Genomic DNA, 25416 nt, shown 5'->3' with positions numbered 1-25416 from the left:
TCGAAACACAGACGTAGAGTGGAGATTTCAAGCTGGTCGTCAAACAAACCTACAGAGATCTGCTGTTAAAACTGAATGATTTTGTAAATCACTTTTTTTTGGATGCGATGGATGGATGTTGTATGTATGGTTGATGCTACAATTTATTCAGTTGTTTTTAAGTCATTCACACTTTTTGTGATTTGTAGTTTGTATTTCAATTCACTCCATTTCATATTGTTATGTTAATAGATACATATTCATGTGGCCAACAACAAATTATTGCTAAATTTAACAATTGTATTGTTTTGAGGAATAAATAATTTATTTTATTTGATTTTAACATAATTATTGTTAAATTTGATTTCTTAATGTTTTTTTTTTCAATACATCTGCCTGCATTTATTTGTAACTGTCTGGGAAAGAAAGAAAATAAACCAACCACAACATTTTGGTTTAAATATTTATTTATTTTTGTATTTTTTTGGTAACATTGGTAAATCCTATTAACATCTGTAGTGCTGTTGCTGTTATAGCTACCAAAATAAAATAACAAACTGTTGCCTCTGTTAAAAAGTTGGCAAGACTTGCCGTACCGTTTTTCTTCTTTTCTTTTTTTATTGAATTGAAAATGAAATTAGACAACTACATTTGTATTGTGGTAGGCAATCCTCATTATACCATATACAACCCACCACACAAATTGTACATTGATGCCTGCCGATGCGGTCATCATTTGTTGTAATATATTATTTTGTTTGTTTGTTTGTTTTTTAGTTGTATCTTTGCCAATATTTAGTTGAAATACTCGTAATCATTTGTATTATTTATTTACTAATAAAAAAAAGCTTGGTTTACAAAAACCAAACAAGTCTTTGCCTTTATACGCTAAACTTTATTAGGAAAATTTTTACTCATACGTACTCATATTTATATTTATGTATGTCTATCCTACACATACTCATGTGATTGACCTGTTGAGCTGTGTGACCTTACATGTCTTTCAGCCAATAAAACTTATCAAAAGCTCATAATTATGTCTGGAATAACGAAACCAAAGTTGTGCATAAAAAGGGATTTGCAAAATAAATAATAGAATACAGCATACACTTACATACACACATACATACATGTGTATGTATGTGCGTATTTATTATGGAAATAATCCTTGTGGAATCCTAAATAATGTTTAGTTAATATAAATAAATTCATTTTCATATGCGCAAAAACCCCTTCAAATAAGGGACCCAAAGTACACATCCAAATTGAAAGTGTAAATTATCTATGCTTAGATATCTGGGAACACTTTGACATTTATCAAATCTTTTTTATGGAAATATGGAGAATGTTTAGAAATTTCTGTGATTTGTTACATCTTTTTAATGTTCCAAAGAGACATAATTGTTAAATGTCAAATAAAAATATTTAATAAAAGAAAGGAAGAAATAAAGGATTTTCAACTGGAGAAGTTTTATGGGTATGCAAATACGACGCCATATACCGAAATCTATCAAAACTTTAAATATGATCTTTAGTTCTCTTTCCACGCATAATTCATGTTATAAAACTTTTTATAACTTTCCTAATATTTTCTGAATACCGGGTAGAATTATTAGATGCCTCCGGATGGTTAGTTGGTGGTGTTCTAGTATGTCAGTCCAGTTCGATTCATAAGAGAGACAATATTCCTGATAACTAACTATAAAAGTCAAACTGTTAATTAAACACTATTCGAAAGATGATAATATCACGCAATAATTAAAAAGCTGGTTACAGTACTATGTATATCACTAATTCCGTAAAACCTGTTTCAAAGAACAATATTTCTACTTGTCAAACTTTACTGATTACGGACCTGATTACTAGAAATGACTTCTAAAACTAGTTTTGAATGTTAAAGCTATAAAGTAGTGACAGATAGTTACTTCCTAAACTTTGATAAGCAGGCTAAATTTATTATCATTAAAATGATTACTTGTATTATCTTAATTTATGAATAAACTAATGTATTTTTGCTGTATTATGTAAAATAGCTTTTTTTATTACCGCAGCATAAAACAATAAATTTAAGTAATTTAAAATAAAATAAGAATTTCAATAATTAATTTTAAAAATATCTTTGCCACAAACAATTACAATTCAATGTCACCACCGCCGAACCCAACCACACAATCTTGTCAAATTAAAAATATTGATTTTTTCTTTAAAGTAATTAAATTTAATTTTTAATCTCTAACAGCAACCTCTTTGGCTGGTGTGAAAATACTGATCATAAGCATGATCATAATTTGAAAATTGTGATCTACTAAAATTAACTTTCAAGTCAAATTAAACACCCACAAAAATAGCGCCGCCAGCTCTTTGAAATGCATTCACTTAATGTACAGAAGATAAAACTATTTTAAAGTCTTGGTAAAGTGGCTGCAAGTGACATCAGGCATAAAGTTTAATAATGGGGGAGAGAGAGAGATCGTGTGCAACTGTGTATATAACGTATGTGTCATTTGTGATTTAATCTAGAATAAACAAAAATCACAGTCTGGAAGGGCACATGAAAAAAATATGTCACATGAAGTCTGTCTGCTTATTAGTTTTATTTGTCTGTCTATGTGTCATTATTTTGGCTGGTGTTTCAGTTTTATTGGTGTCTTATTAACACATTGTAGCCAATAAATTTTTACGTTAACGAGCTTAGATGTGAATATTATTTAAATTTTTCTTAATTTTGTTCTTTACATTTTGTGTTTTGGTCTATTGACTTAAACTTTTTCCCTTTAATTCAATTTTTCTTTACATGGACGTGTGCAATTTAAAACTTATTTAAATGCACGTGACATCTGAGCTTCAAATGTTTTTTCTTACAGCTTTTCTGTATATTATTTTCAAGTTGCCTTCTTATTTATTGGGTTCCCTCGTTTTTCCTATATTTTTGTAACTGCAACATTGGACAATGAAAGCAACTAACAACACATTGAAGAACTTGTTAAGTATGACAAAAGAAGAAATTGTAAATTTTTCCAAAAACCTACCAACTCTTTCCCTGGATTTTCTAAAGTATTTGTAGCAAGGAACACAATGTCATTGTTTAAATATTTTAAAGTGTGTTTGTTGTAGTACTTTTTTTTTGTTATTTGAGTCTAAACACTTTGGAGCTCATGCATGCCTTGTCGTCAGAATTGGATTAAATACCCAGGCCAAGTGAAGCAACCCTTATACAAAATCCTCTAAAGAGAATTTATTTTAATGCGTTTCTTTGGATTCTTTTTCGACTTTTACTACTTTGGTACTTGTACTTGTTGTCTACATTCTTAAGAATTCACACCGTCTTTTTAGAAAAAAAAAATATCGTTTGAAATTGAATACAACAACTCTTCACACTTACACACCGAGTATGATAATAATAGGTACACTAAAGAGTTTACGTTTCTTTTTTAAAAAGTAGGTAGGGGATATATGATCGGTCTATGAAATAACATCGATTAAACATAATTAACTGATATGTTTGCATACAATTTAAAATGCACTAGAATTTAGCATTTAAGCAGTTGTCAGAAATCTTGCTCGAATGTTAAGGGATGCATAAGACTCGGGTACTATTCTATAATTTGTTTATTAGATTCATATTTTAATATTCCCTTAAAACTATGCCTCGGACTATACGAACGAACCTACATCATACGTTTATGAGGTGTGTAGGTGGGAGTTAAACGGAAACGTGATTTTTCTACGTTTTTACAAATTTATTTGTTATATATTTTTTACTTTAGCTTATTCTTTACATATTTTTTTTTTTTGCAATCTACATATATTTTTATTGTTACTGTAACTTTTTCTAAAACGTCTAAAAGTTGTAGGTTTGGTGCAAAAAAAAAAAAAATAAATAATAAGAAAACAATAAAGAAAAATAAGTCTATAAAAATTTCTTTAACAAACCATGACATTATTTGTCAAGTATCATGGTAATAAAATAAAATTGACTTTATAACTGAAAAAACATAAATTTCAAACTTTATTTTGCTTTTATAGAAAAATAAATCCGTTTTAAATCAATTAAATATCTTTATAAATAGATTTTCTGTTTAACAACAAGTAAAACAAACCGAGTTTGACTTTAATATGTTCACCCTTAAACAATGACACATGTGTCAAAATTAAAAAAAAAAAAAAAATGTTAAATTTGTTTATAATTTGATTATTCAAAATGTACTTAAACGGTGTTTGACATTGATTTATTTTGTTTGATAAAAATTGGCAACTCCTTGTCATGTTTAATGGCAGTTTTTGTTGTTAAAACAAACATAAAAAAGTTTGCTTTTTGTTAATAATTTTATTTTGTATCTTTTTAATTTACCCTTAGAGGCATAATAATAAAAATAACGTTTTTTTTTCAGTATTTGTCGGTATTTTTGTCTTGCTTATGTAGTGTTCATTATTTGTATCTGTTTATCTGATATATGATTTTTTGTGTCACTCATTCTCTTCAGAATAATTTACTTGGCTCTGTCAAGTTTTTATAGATTCTTTTTTGCTTCGGCAAAAAAATTCAAGTGTCACATACGACTGTTTGTTTTATGCCTCGAGTGTCATGTTAATGTGTGCTTAAATGCTAAAAGTTGTTGCTGAAATTATGATTTTTATTTTGTTTCTTCTCTGGGTGTTCGTTTATTCTGCGTTCGAGTTTGGGAAACCACAATTTAATAATAATTTTTGCTTGATGGAGCAGAAAAATAACAACAGCAAATAACAATGTATGCTAAATAAGGCCAAAAGAATTAAAACTAAAATATTTCTGTAACATAAAAACAAAACTATTAAAGAACGTTTTTCTGTTACTCGCTCTTTAATGGGCAGAACTTTATTTATTTTTTATTAATAAAACTAAACAATCGTACAATGAAAGTGAAACATTTTTGTGTTGTTCTTCTCGCTTTCACTTTGTAGCTGTAAATTTTTGTTCAAAAACTAGTTTTTTTAAATTTTGATTTTGAATATTTGCTTAATCGATCTATTGTTTGTCGCACATAATAAAAATTCAATATAATAATATAGTGACATAATTCGTTTAGAATTTACTTGTATTGTTCTAAAACAAAAACATCAATTTAATACATTTTGTTCGAAATATAAGCCGGTTTTATACACTGAAAAAAATCCTAGTTTTAGTAGTATTTACTGTGAAGGTTTCCAATTTCCGGTAAATGAAGACGGCTCCAGGGGGAAAGTAAAGACACAGCCCGACAAAATTGATAAAGGCGAAACCAGCGGAGGAGCGAGAGCGAGCGAGCGAGCGAGCGAGCGAGCGAGGAGCGACGAGCGAGCGAGCGAGCGAGCGAGCGAGCGAGCGAGCGAGCGAGCGAGCGAGGAGCGAGCGAGCGAGCGAGCGAGCGAGCGAGCGAGGAGGAGCGAGCGAGCGAGCGAGCGAGCGAGCGAGCGAGCGAGCGAGCAGCGAGCGAGCGAGCGAGCGAGCGAGCGAGCGAGCAGCGAGCGAGCGAGAGGAGCGAGCGAGCGGCGAGCGAGCGAGCGAGCGAGCGAGCGAGCGAGCGAGCGAGCGAGCGAGCGAGGAGCGAGGCGAGCGAGCGAGCGCAGCGATCTATCTATCTATCTATCTATCTATCTATCTCTTATCTATCTATCTATCTATCCTATCTATCTATCTATCTATCTATCTCTCTATCAATCGATCTTCTATCTATCTATCTATCGATCTATCTATCTATCTACTATCTATCTATCTGTCCTATCTATCTATCTATCTAATCTACTATCATCTATCTATCTATCTATCTATCTATCTATCTTCTACTATCTAATCTATCTAGCTATCTATCATCTATCTCTTCTATCTATCTATATATCTATCTATCCTCTATTATCTTCTTCTTCTTCTATCTATCTATCTATCTAGCTATCTATCTTCTATCTATCATCTACTATCTATCTAGCTATCGATCTATCTATCTATCTATCTATCTTCTATCTTCTATTATCTATCTATCTTCTATCTATCTATCTAATCAATCTATCTATCTATCTATCTATCTAATCTATCTATCTATCTATCTACTATCTATCTATCTATCTATCTATCATACTACTAACTATCTATCTATCCATCTATTCTAGATCTATCTAGAATCCTTTATATGGCACAGCTTTCTTCTCCCATATAATTTGGAATTTTGAGATTTGTCACCTACAATTAGAAAATTTTCGCAAGTTCAAAATTTCATTTTAAATTCCAATTTTTACTAGAAGTTAAAACTTCATTAGAAATTCGAATTTACGAGAAATTTAAGTACGATTAAAAACCTATTAGTGATATAACCACCCTAATGTCAATGTATACAAATATTATCATTAATAATAAAAAGTGTTCGTGCGTATTTCTATATAAGTATTTAATTATTTGCATTTGTGTGTGATTTAAGTATTTCTGTTTTGTTTTATTTTGTTTTTTTCATAGTTTATTTATTTAATTATTTAGCATTCATATTGGACTTAATATGTATTAATTTATGGTTTGTTTTTGTTTGATGACATTTTTTTTCTTCACTATTTTGTTTTTTCCAATATTTACAATACAAATTTAGTGTGATTTTTTTAAGGTATCAATGTTTTTTATTTTAATATTTTTGCCAAATAGACGTGATTAGGTTTATTAATAATAGAAAACAATAACAACTAAATACTATTTTATTATTATTTAATTAATATTGTCATTTTTGTTTCATTAAATTGTATATTGTTCAAATAATAAGCAAAAAAATAACTAGAAAAAAATCACCAACAATTGTTAACCATATTTGTGGCGACTAAATGGTTGGAATTGAATTAATTTTATCACAAAAAATACAACATTGTGATTGCGAAATATTATGATATGTATATGAAAAATAAATATTTAGTTTTACAGTTGGGGGAAAATACATTCATATGCTTTATAATAATTAAATAATAATAGAAATAATTTAGCGTTAATAAACAATGTTACAATAATAATTTTTTTCAATCTTGTTAATTTATACCAGAAGGAGGTTATAAGGGAGATATGCATTTGAAAAACAACTGTCTACAGACAACTTTGTAATATTTTAAGAAATTTTGTTAGTTTTGTTGGCCCTAAAAGGTCTTAGGTTGGCCCATAACTCACACTTTAGCATAAATATCAAGACAAACATAATTCTTTTATAAATGATAAATGTTTCCAAACACGTCAACCAAATTAACACTTTTACAAACAAAATAAAAAAAACTTTAAAGAAACCATAGAAAAGCTTCATACTTCCACTATATAATAAATACCGAACCCTGATTACGTATCATTAAAGGATTAAAAATCAAAACAAAAAAATATTTAAGCTAAACAGTAAATAAATAAGTAGTAAACAATTTATATGTAAAAATGGATTAAATACTATCAAAACAAAAGCTAAACTAATGACAAGACAGACGACTTTAAATAACAGGAACTTAAATATCATTTTCCACCTACACCCAACCATTTTACCCTTGATTCCATTCTTATGTCGTTCGTTTAAACTATAAACTAAAAATACACTATAAAACTCACCCATTCATTCATTGATTATTTAGAATCCAAATGTCATAATAAATCAAACCTTTTAGCCGTGAAAGTTCTTTAACTTTAAACTCAATTTTTTTTAAATCATAAATTAGAAAAAAAGGGGAAATTTCTGAAAATATGTAAAAAGTCTAAAAATATTTCAAAACAAATGTGCGCCCGTCTGGTTGTATGTTGATTATAGATAAAAATTTTATTTATTTAGAAAATCCACAAATTTCTTAAGAACTAAATACTGTTTGTAGTGGAAAAGAACTCTCTTTAATGAGTAAAATTTTTCATGGTTTATTTCTGTTTTAAATATCGAAATTTTTATGGGTTTCATACTTATAAATATTTGGTAGAGTTGAGGTAATTAAATTTTTGTTTTATTAGTAACTTTTTCATAATTTTCGGTTACAAAATTAAGTAGTCCGAAAAAGTGCTTCGAATTTATGGTTACAAAATGTTAATGTTTCGTTTGAGGAGCACACTCTTTTAGCTCAGACCACTTAGTTTAATTAATAATTTAATTAATACAATCAATAGCAAATCTCATGGAATACTCAGCAATATTAAGGTTGTTAATTATTCAATATTAATTGTTTTATCAATAATATGTAGGAGGAATGAAAATATTGGAGAAGTATGCCAAATTTATTGGTTGTAGTCTCGAATTTTGAAAATTTCCGATCTAGATTTGTGTTACAGTTTTTAGATTATAGTTCGCCTAGACTTTTTATAATTGCTCTTTGTTTATGTTCTATTTTTACTATTTTGAAATTATAATCAAAACAAAATTCCAATATTTGTGCAATTCTGTTAAGCTTAATCTAATATTGCATTTTTTCAAATTCTAATCGCTTAAAACGAAAAAATCAAATCTAATCATTAATAGCAGACATATAAAAAATCAGTAGTTCAAACATAAAAATAAAAACAAATCAATTTTAAATTTATGGAACCATTGTAAATCATTATTAATATTTGCCACTGATTAAGGAAATCCCATAGAAAAAGGCATATAAAGTTAAGGACTTATCTTGGAGTAAAATTAGTATCATAAACGAATACTGGGGTATATAAACATCAATGTTTGGACACCAAACATCAGTTTGCAATTGAAAAGTAAACATGAAAGTTTTAGTAGTTTGTGTTCTATTGGTGGCCTGCGCCAATGCCTCCTCGTTATCCAATATTGCTCAAAAATTAATGCCCAGTTTCGCTACTGGTTACATTATTAAGGGACAAGATGCTGAACCACATTCCGCTCCTTACATTGTATCCTTGAGCAGAACCTCCAAGCATTCGCACATTTGTGGTGGCACTCTCATCAACAAGAACTGGATTTTAACCGCTGCTCACTGCATTAGCAATCCTGTGGGTATGGGTGTTGTTGCTGGTCTTCACAAGCGCACCAATTACGATGCCAAGACTCAATCTCGTGTGGTGGATTTCGGAAAAGTACATGAAAACTACAGTGGTGGTGTGGGACCTTACGATATTGCCATTTTGCATGTGTCACAACCCTTCGAATTCAACGACTGGGTACAACCGGCCGTTTTGCCAGCTCCCGAGGAAATCCACGAAGGTGAAACTCATTTGTATGGTTGGGGTCAACCTAAATCTTATGTCTTGACTGCTGCCAGTACTTTGCAAACTGTTACCACCCAAATTGTAGAATTCAACAAGTGTAAGGCCACTTTGCCCGCTGATGCTCCCATCCATGAAACCAACTTGTGTTCAGACTCTTTGCAACAAAGCATCTCTGCCTGCAATGGTGACTCCGGTGGCCCCTTGGTTAAGGAATACGAAAATGCTCCTGCTGAATTGATTGGTATTGTTTCCTGGGGTTACATCCCTTGCGGTTTGGCTCAAATGCCTTCGATTTACACACGTGTCTCTGCCTACATCCCTTGGATTAATCAAGCTCAAACACAATTTTATTTGGCTTAAAGGGATTTTAATGTAAACAGTGAAAATTACGATGATTTAAATAAATAAATGCATATTAAAAACAAACAACCTCAAAAATGAGTAATTTGCGAAATGAGTTTTGTCATAAATGGGATTTAGGAGAATTTCAGGATGTTCATAAATAAGTATTTAAAGAAAGTGAGCACATATTGCTATTAAGTGACAGTTTTAGGACAAAAATAAATAACAATACAACCTTGAAGGGATTAAATTTAACATAAGAAAGCGAAACGATAAACTATAAAAAGTTAACAAAATTTGAAATGGAGCCAATTTAAGGAATTCGGTTTTGGTCGATATACAATTTGAATGGAAATTTAGGTCTTAATACCTCCTTAGTAAGACATTTGATTATTTAAAAACTTTCCATACAAATCCTATGTTTTGTAAAGACAGAAAGAACACATGTACATTTCCTAATGTTGAATATTTAAAAATACCAACCATAACTAATAGTTTTTTACGGATTTCTTTTAAATGATATTTCGATGTTCAAAAGCGTATAATTAATTTTTAATTTTGTGAAATTAGATTTTAAAATTTGTAACAAAAATCATTTAATCTCTACAATGTGGAATGGAATGCTTTTTCTGTCATTAATCAGGCCATGTTGAAGTCATCAGAACAAAAGTTTTAGAGAGGAATACAAAATTGGGACACCGCATGCAGTGGGTGTTTAAGTGGGTCAACATTTTAAAACATTTTAAAAATAACAGCAAAATAATTAAAACTGTAACAAATCTTTGTGACAAATTTCTTTCGGCATGAACAAAGTATTTGCATTTAAGACAAACCGACTTTTCATGTTAAGTCTTAAAATGAACATTGTTACCGATTATACCCTACATTACTATAGTGGGAAGGGTATGAATGTCGAAGTAGCTTTACGTGAGTACCTGCCTGTGTTGGCCTAACACTAGGTAAACGGGGGCGTGAGGCTCGCATACACCACATTCATCCCGTACCATATACAATTAACACCAACTCATTTCCAACGCTTAGTCCAGTCACTCCTCTGTGGAACCGAACTTATCTCGATAGGATACCATAATATCGGTCAAACCAGACTATAATTAATTACTTATTTTTGAGATGGTATAATTTAAAATTTTAATAAAAAAGTTTTTTATATAAAAAAATCAAATTTTTAGTTAAAAATAAAATATTTAATGAGACTTCACATTCGTTAAGAAAAATTTTCTAAATTTAAAATAAATAATTAATTGAACCGATAAAAATTGTATTAAACAAAGACTTAGTTTTGCTGGACCAAATAATAAAAATAATGTACCTACCCTGCAGGCGATGAGCCCTGACTAGCCGACTTAATACTACCAGTAGTCATTTGTCTCTGTGGCACTGGATGATGCAAGGGCGATGAGGTGGGTGTTTTTGTAATAATACTACCACTGCCACCACCACCGCCACTACTCAAGCGTTTGGGTGATGTTGATTCTGACTGCTGCTTAACACTAGTAGTTGAAGTAGTTGAATCTCGGTTAGAATCGTTGTTACCTCCACCAACTTGTTGTTGTTCTATCATTTGGACTTTTAACATTTTGTTGTTGTTTTTTTAATTAAACTTTTTTTCGGGGAATTATTGGTGTATATTAATTTTGTTAGTGGTTGTTTTATAATATTTTAATAACTTAAATTAATTTTTGGTGTAATAATATTTGGTTTATGTGTAATAAAAAACAATTTACATATAAAATGCCAATGAATACGAGAGCTCACAACAATGGCTGCCAATTTTTGTAAGACATTTTTTCTGGTTTTTATGTAAATTAGTTTTTAGAGTTGAGTTTTTTTCTTTTTTTGTTTACTTTTAAACTATAAATTTATTATTCACATTTTCTGTTTAACATAATTTCTTTTTAAACTTTATTGATCTAAAAAAATAATAAATAAATTTAAAACTTTATCTATGAAACGTATTTGGAGGTCAGCTTGTTTATTTTTACTCATATAAATTAATTTTGTTAAACATTTTAAATTTCATTTTTGTTAATAATGTTGGATTTTTATTTTAACATGTTCTCACAATCTGTCACGGTAATAAAACATTGTTTATTGAATTCTTTTTTTTTTAATTTTTCACATTTTATTGTGGAACAAAAAAAACACTCTAAATATATTTTCATAGCTGAGTAAATATAGAAGAAGAATAATCCAAAATATTAAAAAAATCCGTAGCCAGACTTTGTGGCTCCGCTTGATTTTAAATAAATTACGTGTACCACCATCAACAACAAAAACGACAGCAACAATACCAAGTAAAATATAAATAAAAATATTAATAAAAACAGCAAATGATTGTTTAGTCAAATGTTTTTATAGCTTCTTTTTATGATTTATACAATTTTTGGACGAAAAATTATAAAGACGAAAGAAATTTTAATAAAAATAACAACTGTTATTCAAAACAGAAAAAAAAGTTGTCAAAAGAATTTATTTACCAGCAATAATAGTTAATTATCTTAATAAATATTGATTATTTAAGTTCTTTAATATTGGAGCTATTTGGAAATTTGAAATCTTGTACTTATATAATCACTTACTTTTCAATGACTACTACTTACTGTCTGCATTACTTAGGATAGTACTTCTTTAACTCTCTATTTGCGGAAAGTACTTGCCTCCAATGACATCACCATATTAAAATAATGAGTTAAAATACTAATGAATAAGTAGGGAAAAAAGTTTTATTAGCATTTTAACTCAATAAAAGTTTTTCCTGGGATGTTTTCACATTTATCAAATATTTGACAACATAAGCGAAAATAAAACTAATTTAAGAATGATCATGTACATATTTCATCAATGTGAATAAACCTTTAAAGAAACACATGCGACAATGTTTCTAAATTTCAATATTATACTGAATGAAGTTGCGAAAAAAATATAAATTCATTATTCATGCAATTTTCCTCTTTACTTCTAAATATTTAAATTTTATTGCACTTGATCACTTTTTTTCCTTTTTTTCAAGCAGACATTCAATCATTCAGTTTATTCAATTATTTACTACACTTGGTTACTATGCCATTTAGCAAGTCGTCATCATTTGACAGACTGTCAAACGTTTCAGTCATTCTCTTGATTTGTCTAGCTTGTCAAATGTATGAGTAGAGTTCTTAAATTGTTTCTAGTTATTACATATTTAGTTGTGATTTCATATGATTTACAATTCTACAAATGATGAATGTGTGATAGATTTCCTCTCACTCTCCTATATTCTCATATTCACCCACAAGCGAATAATATATTGTCAGGGATGCCAGACAATTTTAAAAATTGTTTTTAAAACAATTATTTTACTTCAGATTTTTGAATTAGGACTATAGGTATCGAAATTTGACTTCTGAAAATTTTAAAAATTGTGGAATTTAATATATCAAGCATACTCTAATATTATCAAGCGAGAAATAAACAGAAATTTTTCAAATAAATCTCAAATCATGATTATCTGGCATCCCCGATAAAAGGTGTCAAATTACTGTGTAACAATTTTGTAAAAATAAAGCAACAAACTAATAATAAAATATTCCGATTTTGCACACAACGAACGCACACAGACACACACATGATGATTGAACGAAAGAGAGCATGGGAAATGAAATGTTTCCGTTTGACTTTAATAGTGCAAATTAAAAAGGAAATGTAGAATAATTTAAAATATACTCATACTAATGAACTACGAACTACAATAAATCAACAGAAAAATTGCTCGCAAAAAAATAACAACACACTGAAACAGGTGATTAAATTGAATTGATTGTGAATACACTGAACGAAATAAAGTGGAATTGACAGACTGTGACTTAGAACTTTTGATAAAAGGGGGAGACGGCAATTTTTATTGTTTATTTTTACATTTAAACAGTTTAAAAACTGAAAGGAAGTGGCATTGAACCAGGCTTGGAGGGTGATGATTACATTTTCAATTACAATAACATTTAAAGTAGTTGTTATTAAAGCTTTATCAGTTACTAGTTAATGTAATTGAAATTTGGTCCATTACAATTATTTCTAAAGTATAATTGAGTAAACATTACCCCACGTCTGCTTTGAACTAGCCCTTGAACTTTTAATGTTAATGGGATCCATCACTTAAGCATTGTGTTGTATAATAAGGGGGACTTAAGAGGTTATAGGCCGATTTTATAGTTCAGTTAAGATTTGAAAATTTTATGAAAATTTTTAAATTGAAGTACAAGTTCTACAAACTGTAAAAACCGGCTAAGTTCTCACTAAAATATGGAAATTTTATGACACAAGAAATGTCATTTGAACTTATTTTAGAAGAAACTAATGATTCTCTCTTATATAATGTAAACCCTAGTTTTTTTTCCCTATTTTATTTCAAAAACATAATTTTGGCGCAATAATTTCTAAATTTGCAAAGTTTTCTATTTTTAGCAAATTTCGTTTGATATTTTTAATATGAAATAATTGTTTTACTATTATTAATTTCTAGTTTTTTTTTTTTGTAATAAATATTAATAATAAAACAATATCAGAATGCTGGTTTGTGAAGGCCATTTGACAATTACGAATCTTAGATAAGATTACATTATTAAATGTATAAAAATTGGTATTGTATTGTCATATTTTTACGATAAATACCCTGCAATTTAAAGTTATCCTAATTTTCACTACTGGATGCTAATATCGGAGAAGTTTTTAAACTTTCGGAAATAAAATTAAATAAACGAAATAAAGCAAAAAATTAAAATCTAACAGTTACGAGTAGCTACATTTTGATGTCCTTAACACCAATACTACGCAAATATTCAATACTCTAAAGTTTATAACCACTACTCAACACCCATCCCATCGAAATAATAATAGAAGTTTAGATAATCATAGTATCATTACTAAACTACTTCCAGGTCATGCAAACTGTTATTACTCTCATAACATGGTATATTAATCTGTCATTAGAATCTGCCCAACTGGTCATAAGTTCTAATAATAGCCTCCTTCCATACTGTCGGGTAAGGTAGCAACTAAGTAATTATCAACAGTTAGTGACGTCTGTTCAATAGTTTGTTTTATATTTTTTATAGATTAAATACCAATATCAATAATATGTTTGCACAATGAAGAAACAACAACAATTAATAAAAAATTAATCAAACTAAAATTTGTTTTGGAAAATTTTTTAAAGTTATTTTTACAAACAAAACTTCAAACCGAAAAAAAAATGATTTGTTATTAAAATGATTCAATTTTATTCTATTGTTACAGATTTTAAAAGGAAAAAAACTAAGAATAACATTTTTGTTTGTTAAAGTGTCAACAAAATAAATATTATTTCACGTGTTGTCGCATATTGTCTTGTTTGCTTGGTTAAATGAAGATGAAGGTATTTAAATTGATGCAACAAATGGTATTTTTTTTTTTTGTTTAAACAAATTTTGAATGTCTGACTGTGTGTGCATTGTCTGTCGTCGTTATTTTGGGTCATTAAGTACCATAGTGCTTACAAGTTGTAATGATGCATTCATTCAACCATCTATTCATCTTGACGGCATGAACATCTGATCCAGTGTGTGTTTTTTTGGAATATTTAAATACAATCTAGTGGAAAAATCAAACATATTTTTTTTATACAATTTTCAAAGTTGTTGTTTGGTTGTTGCTGCTGCAAACGTATGTCATTTCATGGTTGCATCGCATTTATATGTTAATTTTTTGTATCGTTGAAAAATAATACCAATTAATATGTTCAATTGTAAACAAAAGTCGCCATACACACATATTTATTTGAATGTTCATATATGAGTTTTAATTATAGGAAAATGTACAAAATAAACAATTTGAAATAGTTTTATCTGTAAACGTTAGTCGTGCATTGCGCGAGTAAGATTGAACACAAAAAGGAAACATTTTCATGAAAGTAGATAACATTTTCTAGTTACAAAGGTTAAATGGTTTTGTGGTTACACTTAGAGAAATGGAGAAAAAGTGAACATTATACTTTATTAGCGTTTTGAAATATTAATATCTAATAAACTTAAAATTAAGTACCTATAAACCTTTTCTCCTTGCTACATTTAAAAATCTATGACAAAATACACAATTTCCTTTAAACAACATTGTTGCAACACAAAAACCATAATTTTCCCATAATCTTAATTAGAAACGACCTTCCTCTTCAAGTCAATTGAAATTCACTAAATTCAATACAGGTTTAAAATAATTTGAAAACATTTATGGAAATATTGCATTTTAAAGACACTAAAAAATGTGGTATCGAAATTGCATCAATATAAACTCAATTAAAAACGAAAATCTAAAAGTTAACATTAAAAATGATCTCAACAAAACGACAACTTGTTGAACAAACAGGCGTTAGCAACGTTCAACAACATTAAATAATTTCTTAGAAATACTACAAAATATTGCAACAAAGTTGTCAAAGCGTTGGCTGCTTTTTATTTAGATTTTTTTAAGACAAACCAAAAGATGATTTGCTTTAATGCCCAAACATCTTTACATAGGTTGATGCGTTCCATGCGAGTGCAAGTATCATTAAAAAAACATATGAATTATTCTCATAATTTTAAAAAACCATTGCTACCTACCAAATGCAGAACGGTACCATTTCATGGATAGAAGGAAAGAATTATTATCTACAGATTTTCGTTTGAGAGAGACAACATGGAGCGAGCACACAAAACAGACAGCCAACACGCGAATTTAATTAATGGCTTTAGCGGTTTTACTTCATCAGGTTGATAGGAACGTGTTGCGTGCCCTCCATTCTTGAATAATGCTAAAAAATGTATAAAAGAATTCAGTTCTTTTTTATGTTGCTGCCACTTCTTCTCTATTTTATGGCCAACATATTTGATGATTGGCCCACAGCCAAGTAGTGGTACTGTCGTTGGCACTGGCACCAGCACCGGTTTCTGTCGTCGTCATCAGCTCTGTTGCACAGAGTTGAACAAAGTTTTATATGTTTTTTTTTTTTTTTGTGAAAAGATGTTGTGTTTTTCAGTTCATGTTATTTCTGGATTTGTGTGCAGTTTTTTGTGATTTTTTCGTGTTCATGTTTACAAAATATTTTTTGGGAAAAAGATAGATTTTTCTTGACTAAAGGAATGTGGTTTTTGCACCTGTTTTCACATTGTACTCATGCACTTCACCGTAGGAGGGCGAGTATGTTGAGTTTGTCATAATTTTTGGAGTATCGGATGTTTTTTTAGTTACTTTGAAATATAATAAAGAAGAAACAATTAAATGACATCGCGCTGTCTTATATCAGAGCAAACTGTTATGGTTTTAAATTAATGTTTATTAAGTTATTAAATTGTGGAAAAAAACTTAGGGATAGGTCGGATAAATAACATTGCTTCCACTTATGTCCAAAATAGTATTAACTAAATGGTAATTATTTTCATACTTTATAAGAGTGCTTAATCTATTATAATATATGAATTACCTAACTACTTCTTTGTAATACATATGGTAAGTTGGTCGGTTAAATAACTTTGTTTCCACTTATGTCCAAAATAGTATTAACTAAATGGGAATTATTTTCATACTTTATAAGAGTGTTCAATCAATTATAATATATGAATCACCTACCAACTTCTTTTTAATGCATATGGTAAGTTGTTGGAATTGAAAATTATGATATTATGTAAGTTTAGTTCAATAAATTTGTATTCGTATTTATGTTTTGCTAGCAATTTCGATAAACCTAAAAATTCTCTCAAAGTTCTACTACGTTACTACATTTTAACATTGTGCTAATATCTATCTAAAATTCCTTAAATAATTTCCTGATTTCTATGAATATTAATTAAATGAAAGTTAATTTATTATTTTTGCAAAGAAAGTTATTTTTTGCTTATAACGTCTACGATGATTATGATGAAAATGATGACGTTGTTATTTTGTTGTACTAACTAACTAACTAACTAACTACAAGTAGCAATTGGGTGATTAATATGTTGCTATTGAAACAAGTATTTATGTACGACGTACTTACTGTATATGACTCGTTTCTTTTGTTGAAAATATATTTTTACTTTTTTCTAATGAAATTATAATCTTATCGAGAAATTTCTATTAACAAAAAAGTGCTTTAATATTAATTTCTGAGATTATTAGCTACACTGAGAGAAAGGTACTGATTTCATAAGTCTATTCTAAGTCCAATTTTGAAACACTCGTCTACATTAAAATAATCTAATAAATTTAAATCTAAAGACTAATCTATCATCTACGTAGCAAAATATTATAATACAGAAAAAGTACTTAATACTTAATACTAATACTTAATCATAAATATTCTTCCAACACAAGATGGTACCTGCCAAACTCCAATAAGAAGGTGTCACAAATATTAAATTTCTAAGAAATGGAATGTCAAATGAGAGATCAGAGGCAATGATTTTATCATTGGCAATATCGATCATATCATCACTACGCTCTTGCTCTCTAATGTTTAACGCAATAAACGAGTATACCTACCGTTCGTATTTGAAATCATATCATAATGATAACGGCATTCAAAGAAACCAGATTCAAGTTTTTAATATTTTTATAACATATTTTTTATCCATAAAAAAAGAGATCAATTTAGGTAGAAAAAACTGCATTTACACTTAAATGCACACACAAGCTTACGTACGCATGTGTTTTTGTATGCAAATTAAGTTTTTTCTAAATTAAAGAGAAACAACATGATGAAGATCATAATGATGTTGATTGAGATGCGTATGAGAAACGCATTAAATTGTAAATTATTAATGAAAATGAAAGGAGGCGACAGGGAGGGAGAGTTGGGGACAAAAGACAAGGAGCAGAAAAAGAAACTTATACTGTAAAGCTGTTTTTGTAGTTGTTGGTTGCTTACATGCACATTAAGTAGTTTTTGTTTTTTTGTAACTTATTTATGATTGTTGTTGTTGTTGTTATTAATAAGAAACCGTTATTGACAACTACTCATTTAATGTAAATTTATGTGTTTTTATTTTGATTTTGCATGATTTTTTTCTTTGTTTTTACTTTCTTTTTTCCTTCAATAACACTTTTTTTTGCGGTAGTGGTGGTTAATGAACTGTATTTGACAGTTTAGTTGTTGCTGTCATTAATATATACATACATAGTTGTTGTTGTTAAATGATTCCTTTGACACTTTTGATTGAATGTGGAAATTTATTGAAATTATCTATTATTTATTTGGTATTGTTATTGCTATTGTTGCTGTTGTTTTCCAATAAGAAAATTTATATTGATTAACTAGACACGTGACACTTCATTTTTGGCAAAACAAACTCAAATACATTAAAGAAATTAAAATTTATGTTTTGTACAAAAATGTTATCAAACACTTTGCTGGTATTAGGCAACCGGTGAAATTTTGTGTTCATACACAAATTAAGTACTTTTGTTTTTGCTTTTTTTTAATTTTGTACCTTTACTTTTTAGTTAATGTAATAATTTTGATTTAAAACATACTCGTACTACACGGCAGTATGTTTGCTTGAATTTTGAGAAAGGTCAGTTAATTAATTATTGACCACAAAACACGTCTCACATTTATTTTTCGTCTTAAACAACGACGACAAATTTTTCAAATATTTTTGATTTATTGCACGTTTCAATCACTATCATTGCATTCACTTTACTCATTCACTCACTCACTCTTTACTTTTCTTGTAGGCAATTGGTTTTGAATAGTAATTAAATTTTGTTTAATTTTGCATTACACTATACCGTTACTTTTTCTTTTGCACTCAAAGAACAGCTTTTGGCATTTAGCGAAAAATCGTTCAACGATTTTTATTTTCACACTTTTCACTTGAATTTTACTTTTGTATGCAAATAATTGACTATTATTTTATGTTAATATTTTAAATTTGTTTTAAACGAACGTCTTTTATTATAATTCAATTGCGTATTTCACGTGTTCAACCGACCGTCCACCTACTCTGCTAGATTTTTAAAGTAAAACTAATAGTTGCTAACTTAAGAAATTCAAATGCAACCACAATATGAATGTGCTGGAAACAAAAACTCGAAAAATTTAACAACAACCCAACGAATCTGCTCCGACAACCGAGATTTGATTTCAAAATTATTTCTCTTACACAAATAAAAAAATCTCCTCTTTAAACACTGTCGAAGAAAGACAACACACAAAAATGGTCTCATATGTTCCACAAAACAGCAAAAACAACAACAACAACAGCAAAATACCACACATACTCCAAATCCATCACAGACATTCATTTCCATTCCATCGTCAGAAGTATGCGCGATAAACAATTGACCGACCGGCATTAAAATGTGTTGTGTTTTTATATTTTTATTTTATTTTCTTTTTATTATTTTCAGAGTAGAAAGAATAAATTAAAAGAAAATAAACAAAAAATATATAAAATAATACAGTAAAACCGCGGTAAAAAGACCAGGGTAAGAAATATATTCCGGACCTTACACTTTATTTATGCATATCCGATTACTCAAAGCTCCATTTACAAGTTATTTTGTTCATCCAAATACCAGTAGAGGTTTTTGCATAAAATATTAAATCAATGTTCTTAAAAAAAACTATTGTTCCACAAAATTAAATAATGTTATTGATAACGACCACTCATTACTAAGTAATGTATTAAATAACTATATAACCTATATTACTGATTACCATAATTTTAAAAATTTTGCTCATTCCATGAGATTGTTATTTAGGAACCATGTTCAATATTTATTACCAATGTTAATGAGGATAATTATTTCTATTATAAACTATTCCTTAATTTCAGACCTTTTGGGTAATAGAAGGAGTTAGGTGCAATTGATAAATTTTTGATACAGATTAGTTTTAAAGGGGTTCAGCATTATTTGTGATCCAATTTGATATATAGGAACTTTTAAAGTAGTAATAAGATCATGTTCAGAGTTTAACAAATTCACTTTAGCCGGTTTCCCCTGTAGATATATGTATAAACATGTAAACAAAACATAAATATACTTATGACAGTCTAGCGAGAGCTATTGGTTCTCTTTGAAATATAAAAGAGTTTTGCATTACAATAGTACTCGCACTTATAAGCGATGTAAATGTAAAAGGAAATCAAAATAAATGACTAATGTTTTGCTAAATGTTGTTGTTATATATACCCTACACCGCTATAGTGAGGAGTGTATTGTGTGTCTTTGCTGATGTTTGTTATTCACAGAAAAATTGAACAGATATTCAGCTTAAAGTACTAAGTTCATCATAGTTCTGCTTCCTTTAACATTTACTTTACCACTACTCTACGATGTACGATTGTTTACGATTCCTAAGCTTCGAATACAGTTGTTATAGTCTTTAAGGAGGACGGGATCATTGCATAGGCTTTTAATCGGCAAAATGCAAATTACATTACGGATGCGGCCCGAGATATATATATCCTTCAGTACTCGTCGGTTAACCACGAATTATAGGTTAAGACTAGCTAGAGAATAAAATCCGGCGAAATAAATGCTTCGGTTCTTGCTCGGCTAACGATAAATTATGGAAAGATACGTCTACGAATTCAATCCGATAAAATAAATTATTCAATACTGATCGCTTAACTATGACTATTTATGGGTCAAGTCAAGCTATGAAATACAATCCAGTGCAATTAATGCTTCGGTTTTCAGCAATATCATTGTGCTGATTTTCATAATGGTCAATCCATAATTAACTACGTTTTCCAATTTTTATGAAGATTCGGAAATCAATCTTTTTCTATAAAAAAGATTCTAATAATGTTTTTTACCAGAAAGCATTTTACATGTACTCATAAATGGTGTATGGTATCATATTGTCGGACATGACCGTTGAATATACTTTATTATTTGAAAAGGTTAAACTTTATATAATTTTCGGAATTTAAAAAAATCAAGCATTTTTTAATAAAATAAATATTCAAATTAGAACCAGTTTATTAAATTTTTCTAAAAATCCAATCTAAAATATTAAATAAACAATTAAGAATTTATAGTCGGGCATGGCCGTTAATATGATACCATACACCAGTGATTATTTTACAAATTTAGATTATTCTTTAATAATAAAGTATTTAGTTTCATTTTTACCTTAATTCAGAAATATTTTAAGAATTTGCTGATCAAAATGGGATTTTCTAAAAGAGGGGTTTTATTGGGACAGGGGTTTAATATGGTCCTTATAAATTTCGGTAGAGGGATTTACGTCTACATTAAAGTTATTTGTGCATGCAGAATATCATCGTGATATTAGTGTTTATAAGTGAAATTTGACCATCAAGAAGGGGACTTTGTATGGGAGATGGGGTCAAATGAGGCCCGATCATTACGAAAATCAGCAGTATCATCAAGACTTATATAAAACTAAGTCTTGCCGATATTTGGAGTGATACAAGAACATTTAACATATTTATGAGCTCAAAAGCCCTATTCGGGGGTACGGTTGTACGGGGGCTATACGAAATAATGGACCTATTTTAACCATTTTCATAGGCGTCGTCCTTGGTTCAAAAGAAGAGTATGTGACAAATTTCATTTAATTATCTTGAAAATTGCAATCTGTAAAGTGCGCACAAGGTTTACATGGATACACAGACGGACAGACAGACAGATAGACGGACGGACATAGCTAAATCGACTCAAAAAGTGATTCTGAGCCGATTAATATACTTTAAGGTGGGTGTAGGACCAACATTTTTGGGTGTTACAAACACCAGCACAAACGCACTATAGTGGTGTAGGGTATAATAACAGGTGATAACTCTACAATAATTATTCCCTCCTCAAAATAAGCATGCTGAATTTTTTTTATAGCAAATTTTTTTTTATAAATTTTTAAATTGAATCCCCACATTTATTCAACATCGTTAGCAACACTGTGTTTCCCCCCAAAATCAAAACAATTTCTCTTTATCACACACAAAAACTCTCTTTGTGGATGGTATTGTAAAATGTGGACACAAAATAAAATAAATTATTAAATTTTTATGCTCCAGCTCCAACTTCTGCTGAGAGCTCCCCATTTTTTAACTCTCTAGCAATTATTTGTTTACTGATAAAGTGTATTATTGTTTTTGTATTTTTGCTTTAACATTTCGTTCGTTGGTTTTGTTTGCTTATTTGGAAGCGTTAGTATGTGTGTGTGTGTTGTTTTATTTTGTATTTTTGCAGTGTCCATGTGGGGACATTGTTTTGTTTGGAGCTTTGATAATAACACCAAGATGATGATGATGATGATGAAAATGAACATCATTATCTAATAGCTAAAATAATAACAACAACAGCAATCATTAACTAAAATGTATTGTTTTTGTTGGTTGGCGTTTGTGCTGATTTTTTCTTGATATTGTTGTTGGTTTTTAGACAATTTTCATAGTTTTAGTGAGTGTTTAGTTTGAGTCTAATTATGATTTTGTTGTTCTTTGTCTGAAATGCCTTTTTAGGCAAAAATTTGTAACTAATTACTTGCTGGCATATTTAGATGGGATACATGAAAAAAAAAAAACAGGACAAAATTGTGACAAAAATATTTATATAGTACAAAAGGAATTGGAGAATGTTTAATAATATACTAATTTGAAATATTCGGATAATTTTAAGTAGAAATTATCACAAGAAGTAGGTACATGCCAAATATATATTAGAAATCAGTCAGAGTTTGCGATTTGGAACTAGGCCGAATACTACGAGATGATATAATTTAAATACAAAATTATTTTAAAATCTAGCAGGAAAATTTCTTTACATGTAATAATTTATTCCAAAATTATTTCAAAAATAGTAAAATATCACAATATATTCAATATAGTTTTTCCAATCCTAAATATATTTTATAATATCGGGGGCAGCATAAATATTAAAAACTTCCCCTCCCACCTTTTGATGGAAATTTGTATGTATGGACGTTGTACGACTATTTGTTTTATTTTAATTTTTGTTAAATAATTTTTAATTAAACTTATTCATATTTATACGCCGTAACGGTTAAATTTAATCCATATTTATTCAGCGGCTTTTTTGTTAAAGATTCTCAAGTTAGACAATTAAACACAAAATCAAAGCAAATATTTATTTAATTTAAAAGTAACAACAAACAGCAGCAACAACTGTTAGAAAAAACAAATGGAAAACATAATCATCTGTCAACTGTTACGATTACACCTATTTTTAAGATAAAAATAATTCTAAAATAAAGAAAAAAAATCAAAAAAATGTTACTTGAACATAGAAAACAAATACAGATGCTGCTGATTGTGTTTTGTGCTCCAGGCGGCCTGTTCAAATGAATAAATGGAATGGATAAAGAAAATAGAAACAATAATAATTTGAGATAAGTTCCAATGTAAAAGCAACCAGTCATTAGAAATATTAAACTGCATACAATGTAAACACAATTGTTGCGCTTTTCTAAGATGTCTCAACATCACAGGGGGAGAAATATAAAAAGACTTGATCATTTTAAAGAAAGTAGAGCTTATAGGTTTATGATAATGTTCATTACAAAGCAGATCACCAAGATCGAAAAACTTACTCCATATCTCTCGTATTCCATTTAAAATTATAAATAATATATTACAAAAATTTCATCACTTATGTTCAATCTTATGGTAACCCTGAAGAAATAACTTAAAGTTTAATGACTTATTTGTTTAAAAAAAGATAAACTTTAAATATAAACAGAATATTCATAAAATGACCACAAAGAAAAAAATTCAATAATATTAATTAATTTAGTTTTATTTTCTCCTTTAAACCTTTAATGCAATCTCTCCATTTTCCCCATAAATGGTTCATAGTTACAGTTAAAACTGAAACGAACCGAAAAAAATCATAAAATTCCTAAACAATTAAGCGTAACTATTGTGTTAGTAGTTCTTTATTTTTTTGTTTTTGTTCAAAAAAAAGATCAACTACTCAAGTAACAACTTTAATAATCATAAGCAATGACTAAGATTTATTACTAACGGAAATTATTGAATTTATTTTTAATACAATTAATAATTGTGGTTTATATAAAAAGCTAAGTTCATACCTTAATTGTTCCAACTTTGTTTCATCGTAACTTTCTAATCTTTGATAGATGACATTTGAGGGTTGATTTTTTCGATACTCTATAAAACTGGAACTTTTCTGTAACACCGGCTTTTTGGACTTTTTCTTAGTATTATTGCGCCAGTATTTTAGCATGCGATGTATAGAGCCACTATTTGAAAGTTGCGCCCGATGATCACATTCGAAATTTGTACCCGTAAAAGTATGATGGGAGGACATAATTTTTTTAAATTTAAAATATTTCACTTAATTTTATTTTTTTGTCAAGATCTTATATATTTTGTTTTCTATATTTTCTTTAATTTCAAATTTATTTCTTTTTAACGAAACACTTGTTCTTTCCTTGTTCGAAGAGATACACATACTACAAACTTCAAATGATTACTGAATTTTATTATTGCAATACAAAAAACCGCAGATTTCTTTCTATGGTTAATTTTTTTTATTATTTATAAACACAAAATATGAACGACAAGTTTTCATACTCTGCGCTACACACAATAACATTCTCGGTTTGATAACTTCCCAACCGATCTTGTAATTACCAATTGATCATGTTATAGCAGAGACAACTATTTACGTTTTCAGAGAAGAGAACTTAATAGTGCTCAGTTTTAAAACGTTCTTGCAAAGACAAACTTATTTTTATTATTCATAGGTGCTGTTACTATTTCGAAACCGTGATCTAAACATAGATCAATTTGGAGAAATTTTTGAGATACAAAGAAATTAAGCGATACAATATCAGATTCAATTTAAACTTTCATATCATTTTCATAAATTTTTAACAGATGTACATTAAAAAGCTCATAGGGAACTTTTAAGTCTTTAAGCACCTTAATTTC

General features: G+C 29.0%; 2 protein-coding genes across 5 annotated transcripts in view; one reads left to right on the top strand and one right to left on the bottom strand.

The window, feature by feature from the left end:
- LOC119607614 (rap1 GTPase-activating protein 1) overlaps window positions 1–24923 on the bottom strand; it is a 118704-nt gene extending 93781 nt beyond the window's left edge. The window contains exons 1-2 of one of the 4 annotated variants that reach the window (XM_037961607.1): window positions 18955–19502; window positions 10813–11409 (exon numbers count right to left, since the gene is read on the bottom strand). In XM_037961607.1, coding sequence (XP_037817535.1) covers window positions 10813–11075 — 263 coding nt within the window. In that variant the 5' untranslated portion in view covers window positions 11076–11409; window positions 18955–19502. Of the gene's footprint in view, window positions 1–10812; window positions 11410–18954; window positions 19503–24551 lie in introns of those variants that run through there. The other 3 variants (XM_037961617.1, XM_037961623.1, XM_037961631.1) reach the window with 3 other exon arrangements.
- LOC119607663 (lectizyme-like) lies at window positions 8633–9562 on the top strand. The gene has a single exon (XM_037961720.1). It carries the CDS (start codon window positions 8675–8677, stop codon window positions 9494–9496), a length of 822 nt encoding a protein of 273 aa, XP_037817648.1. The 5' UTR covers window positions 8633–8674; the 3' UTR covers window positions 9497–9562.
- Window positions 24924–25416: the final 493 nt, after the last annotated feature.

The sequence above is a fragment of the Lucilia sericata genome, unplaced genomic scaffold (genome assembly GCF_015586225.1).
Source record: "Lucilia sericata isolate MDLA Ls3-8-SP2 unplaced genomic scaffold, ASM1558622v1 Contig000019F_arrow, whole genome shotgun sequence".
Taxonomy (NCBI): Eukaryota; Metazoa; Arthropoda; class Insecta; order Diptera; family Calliphoridae; genus Lucilia; species Lucilia sericata.
Note: the sequence above shows the minus strand (reverse complement) of the source record. Positions and strands in the feature narration are given on the sequence as shown.

Coding starts and splice junctions, on each gene's coding strand:
- LOC119607663 (XM_037961720.1), top strand. CDS start 8,675: ATGAAAGTTTTAGTAGTTTGTGTTCTATTGGTGGCCTGCGCCAATGCC.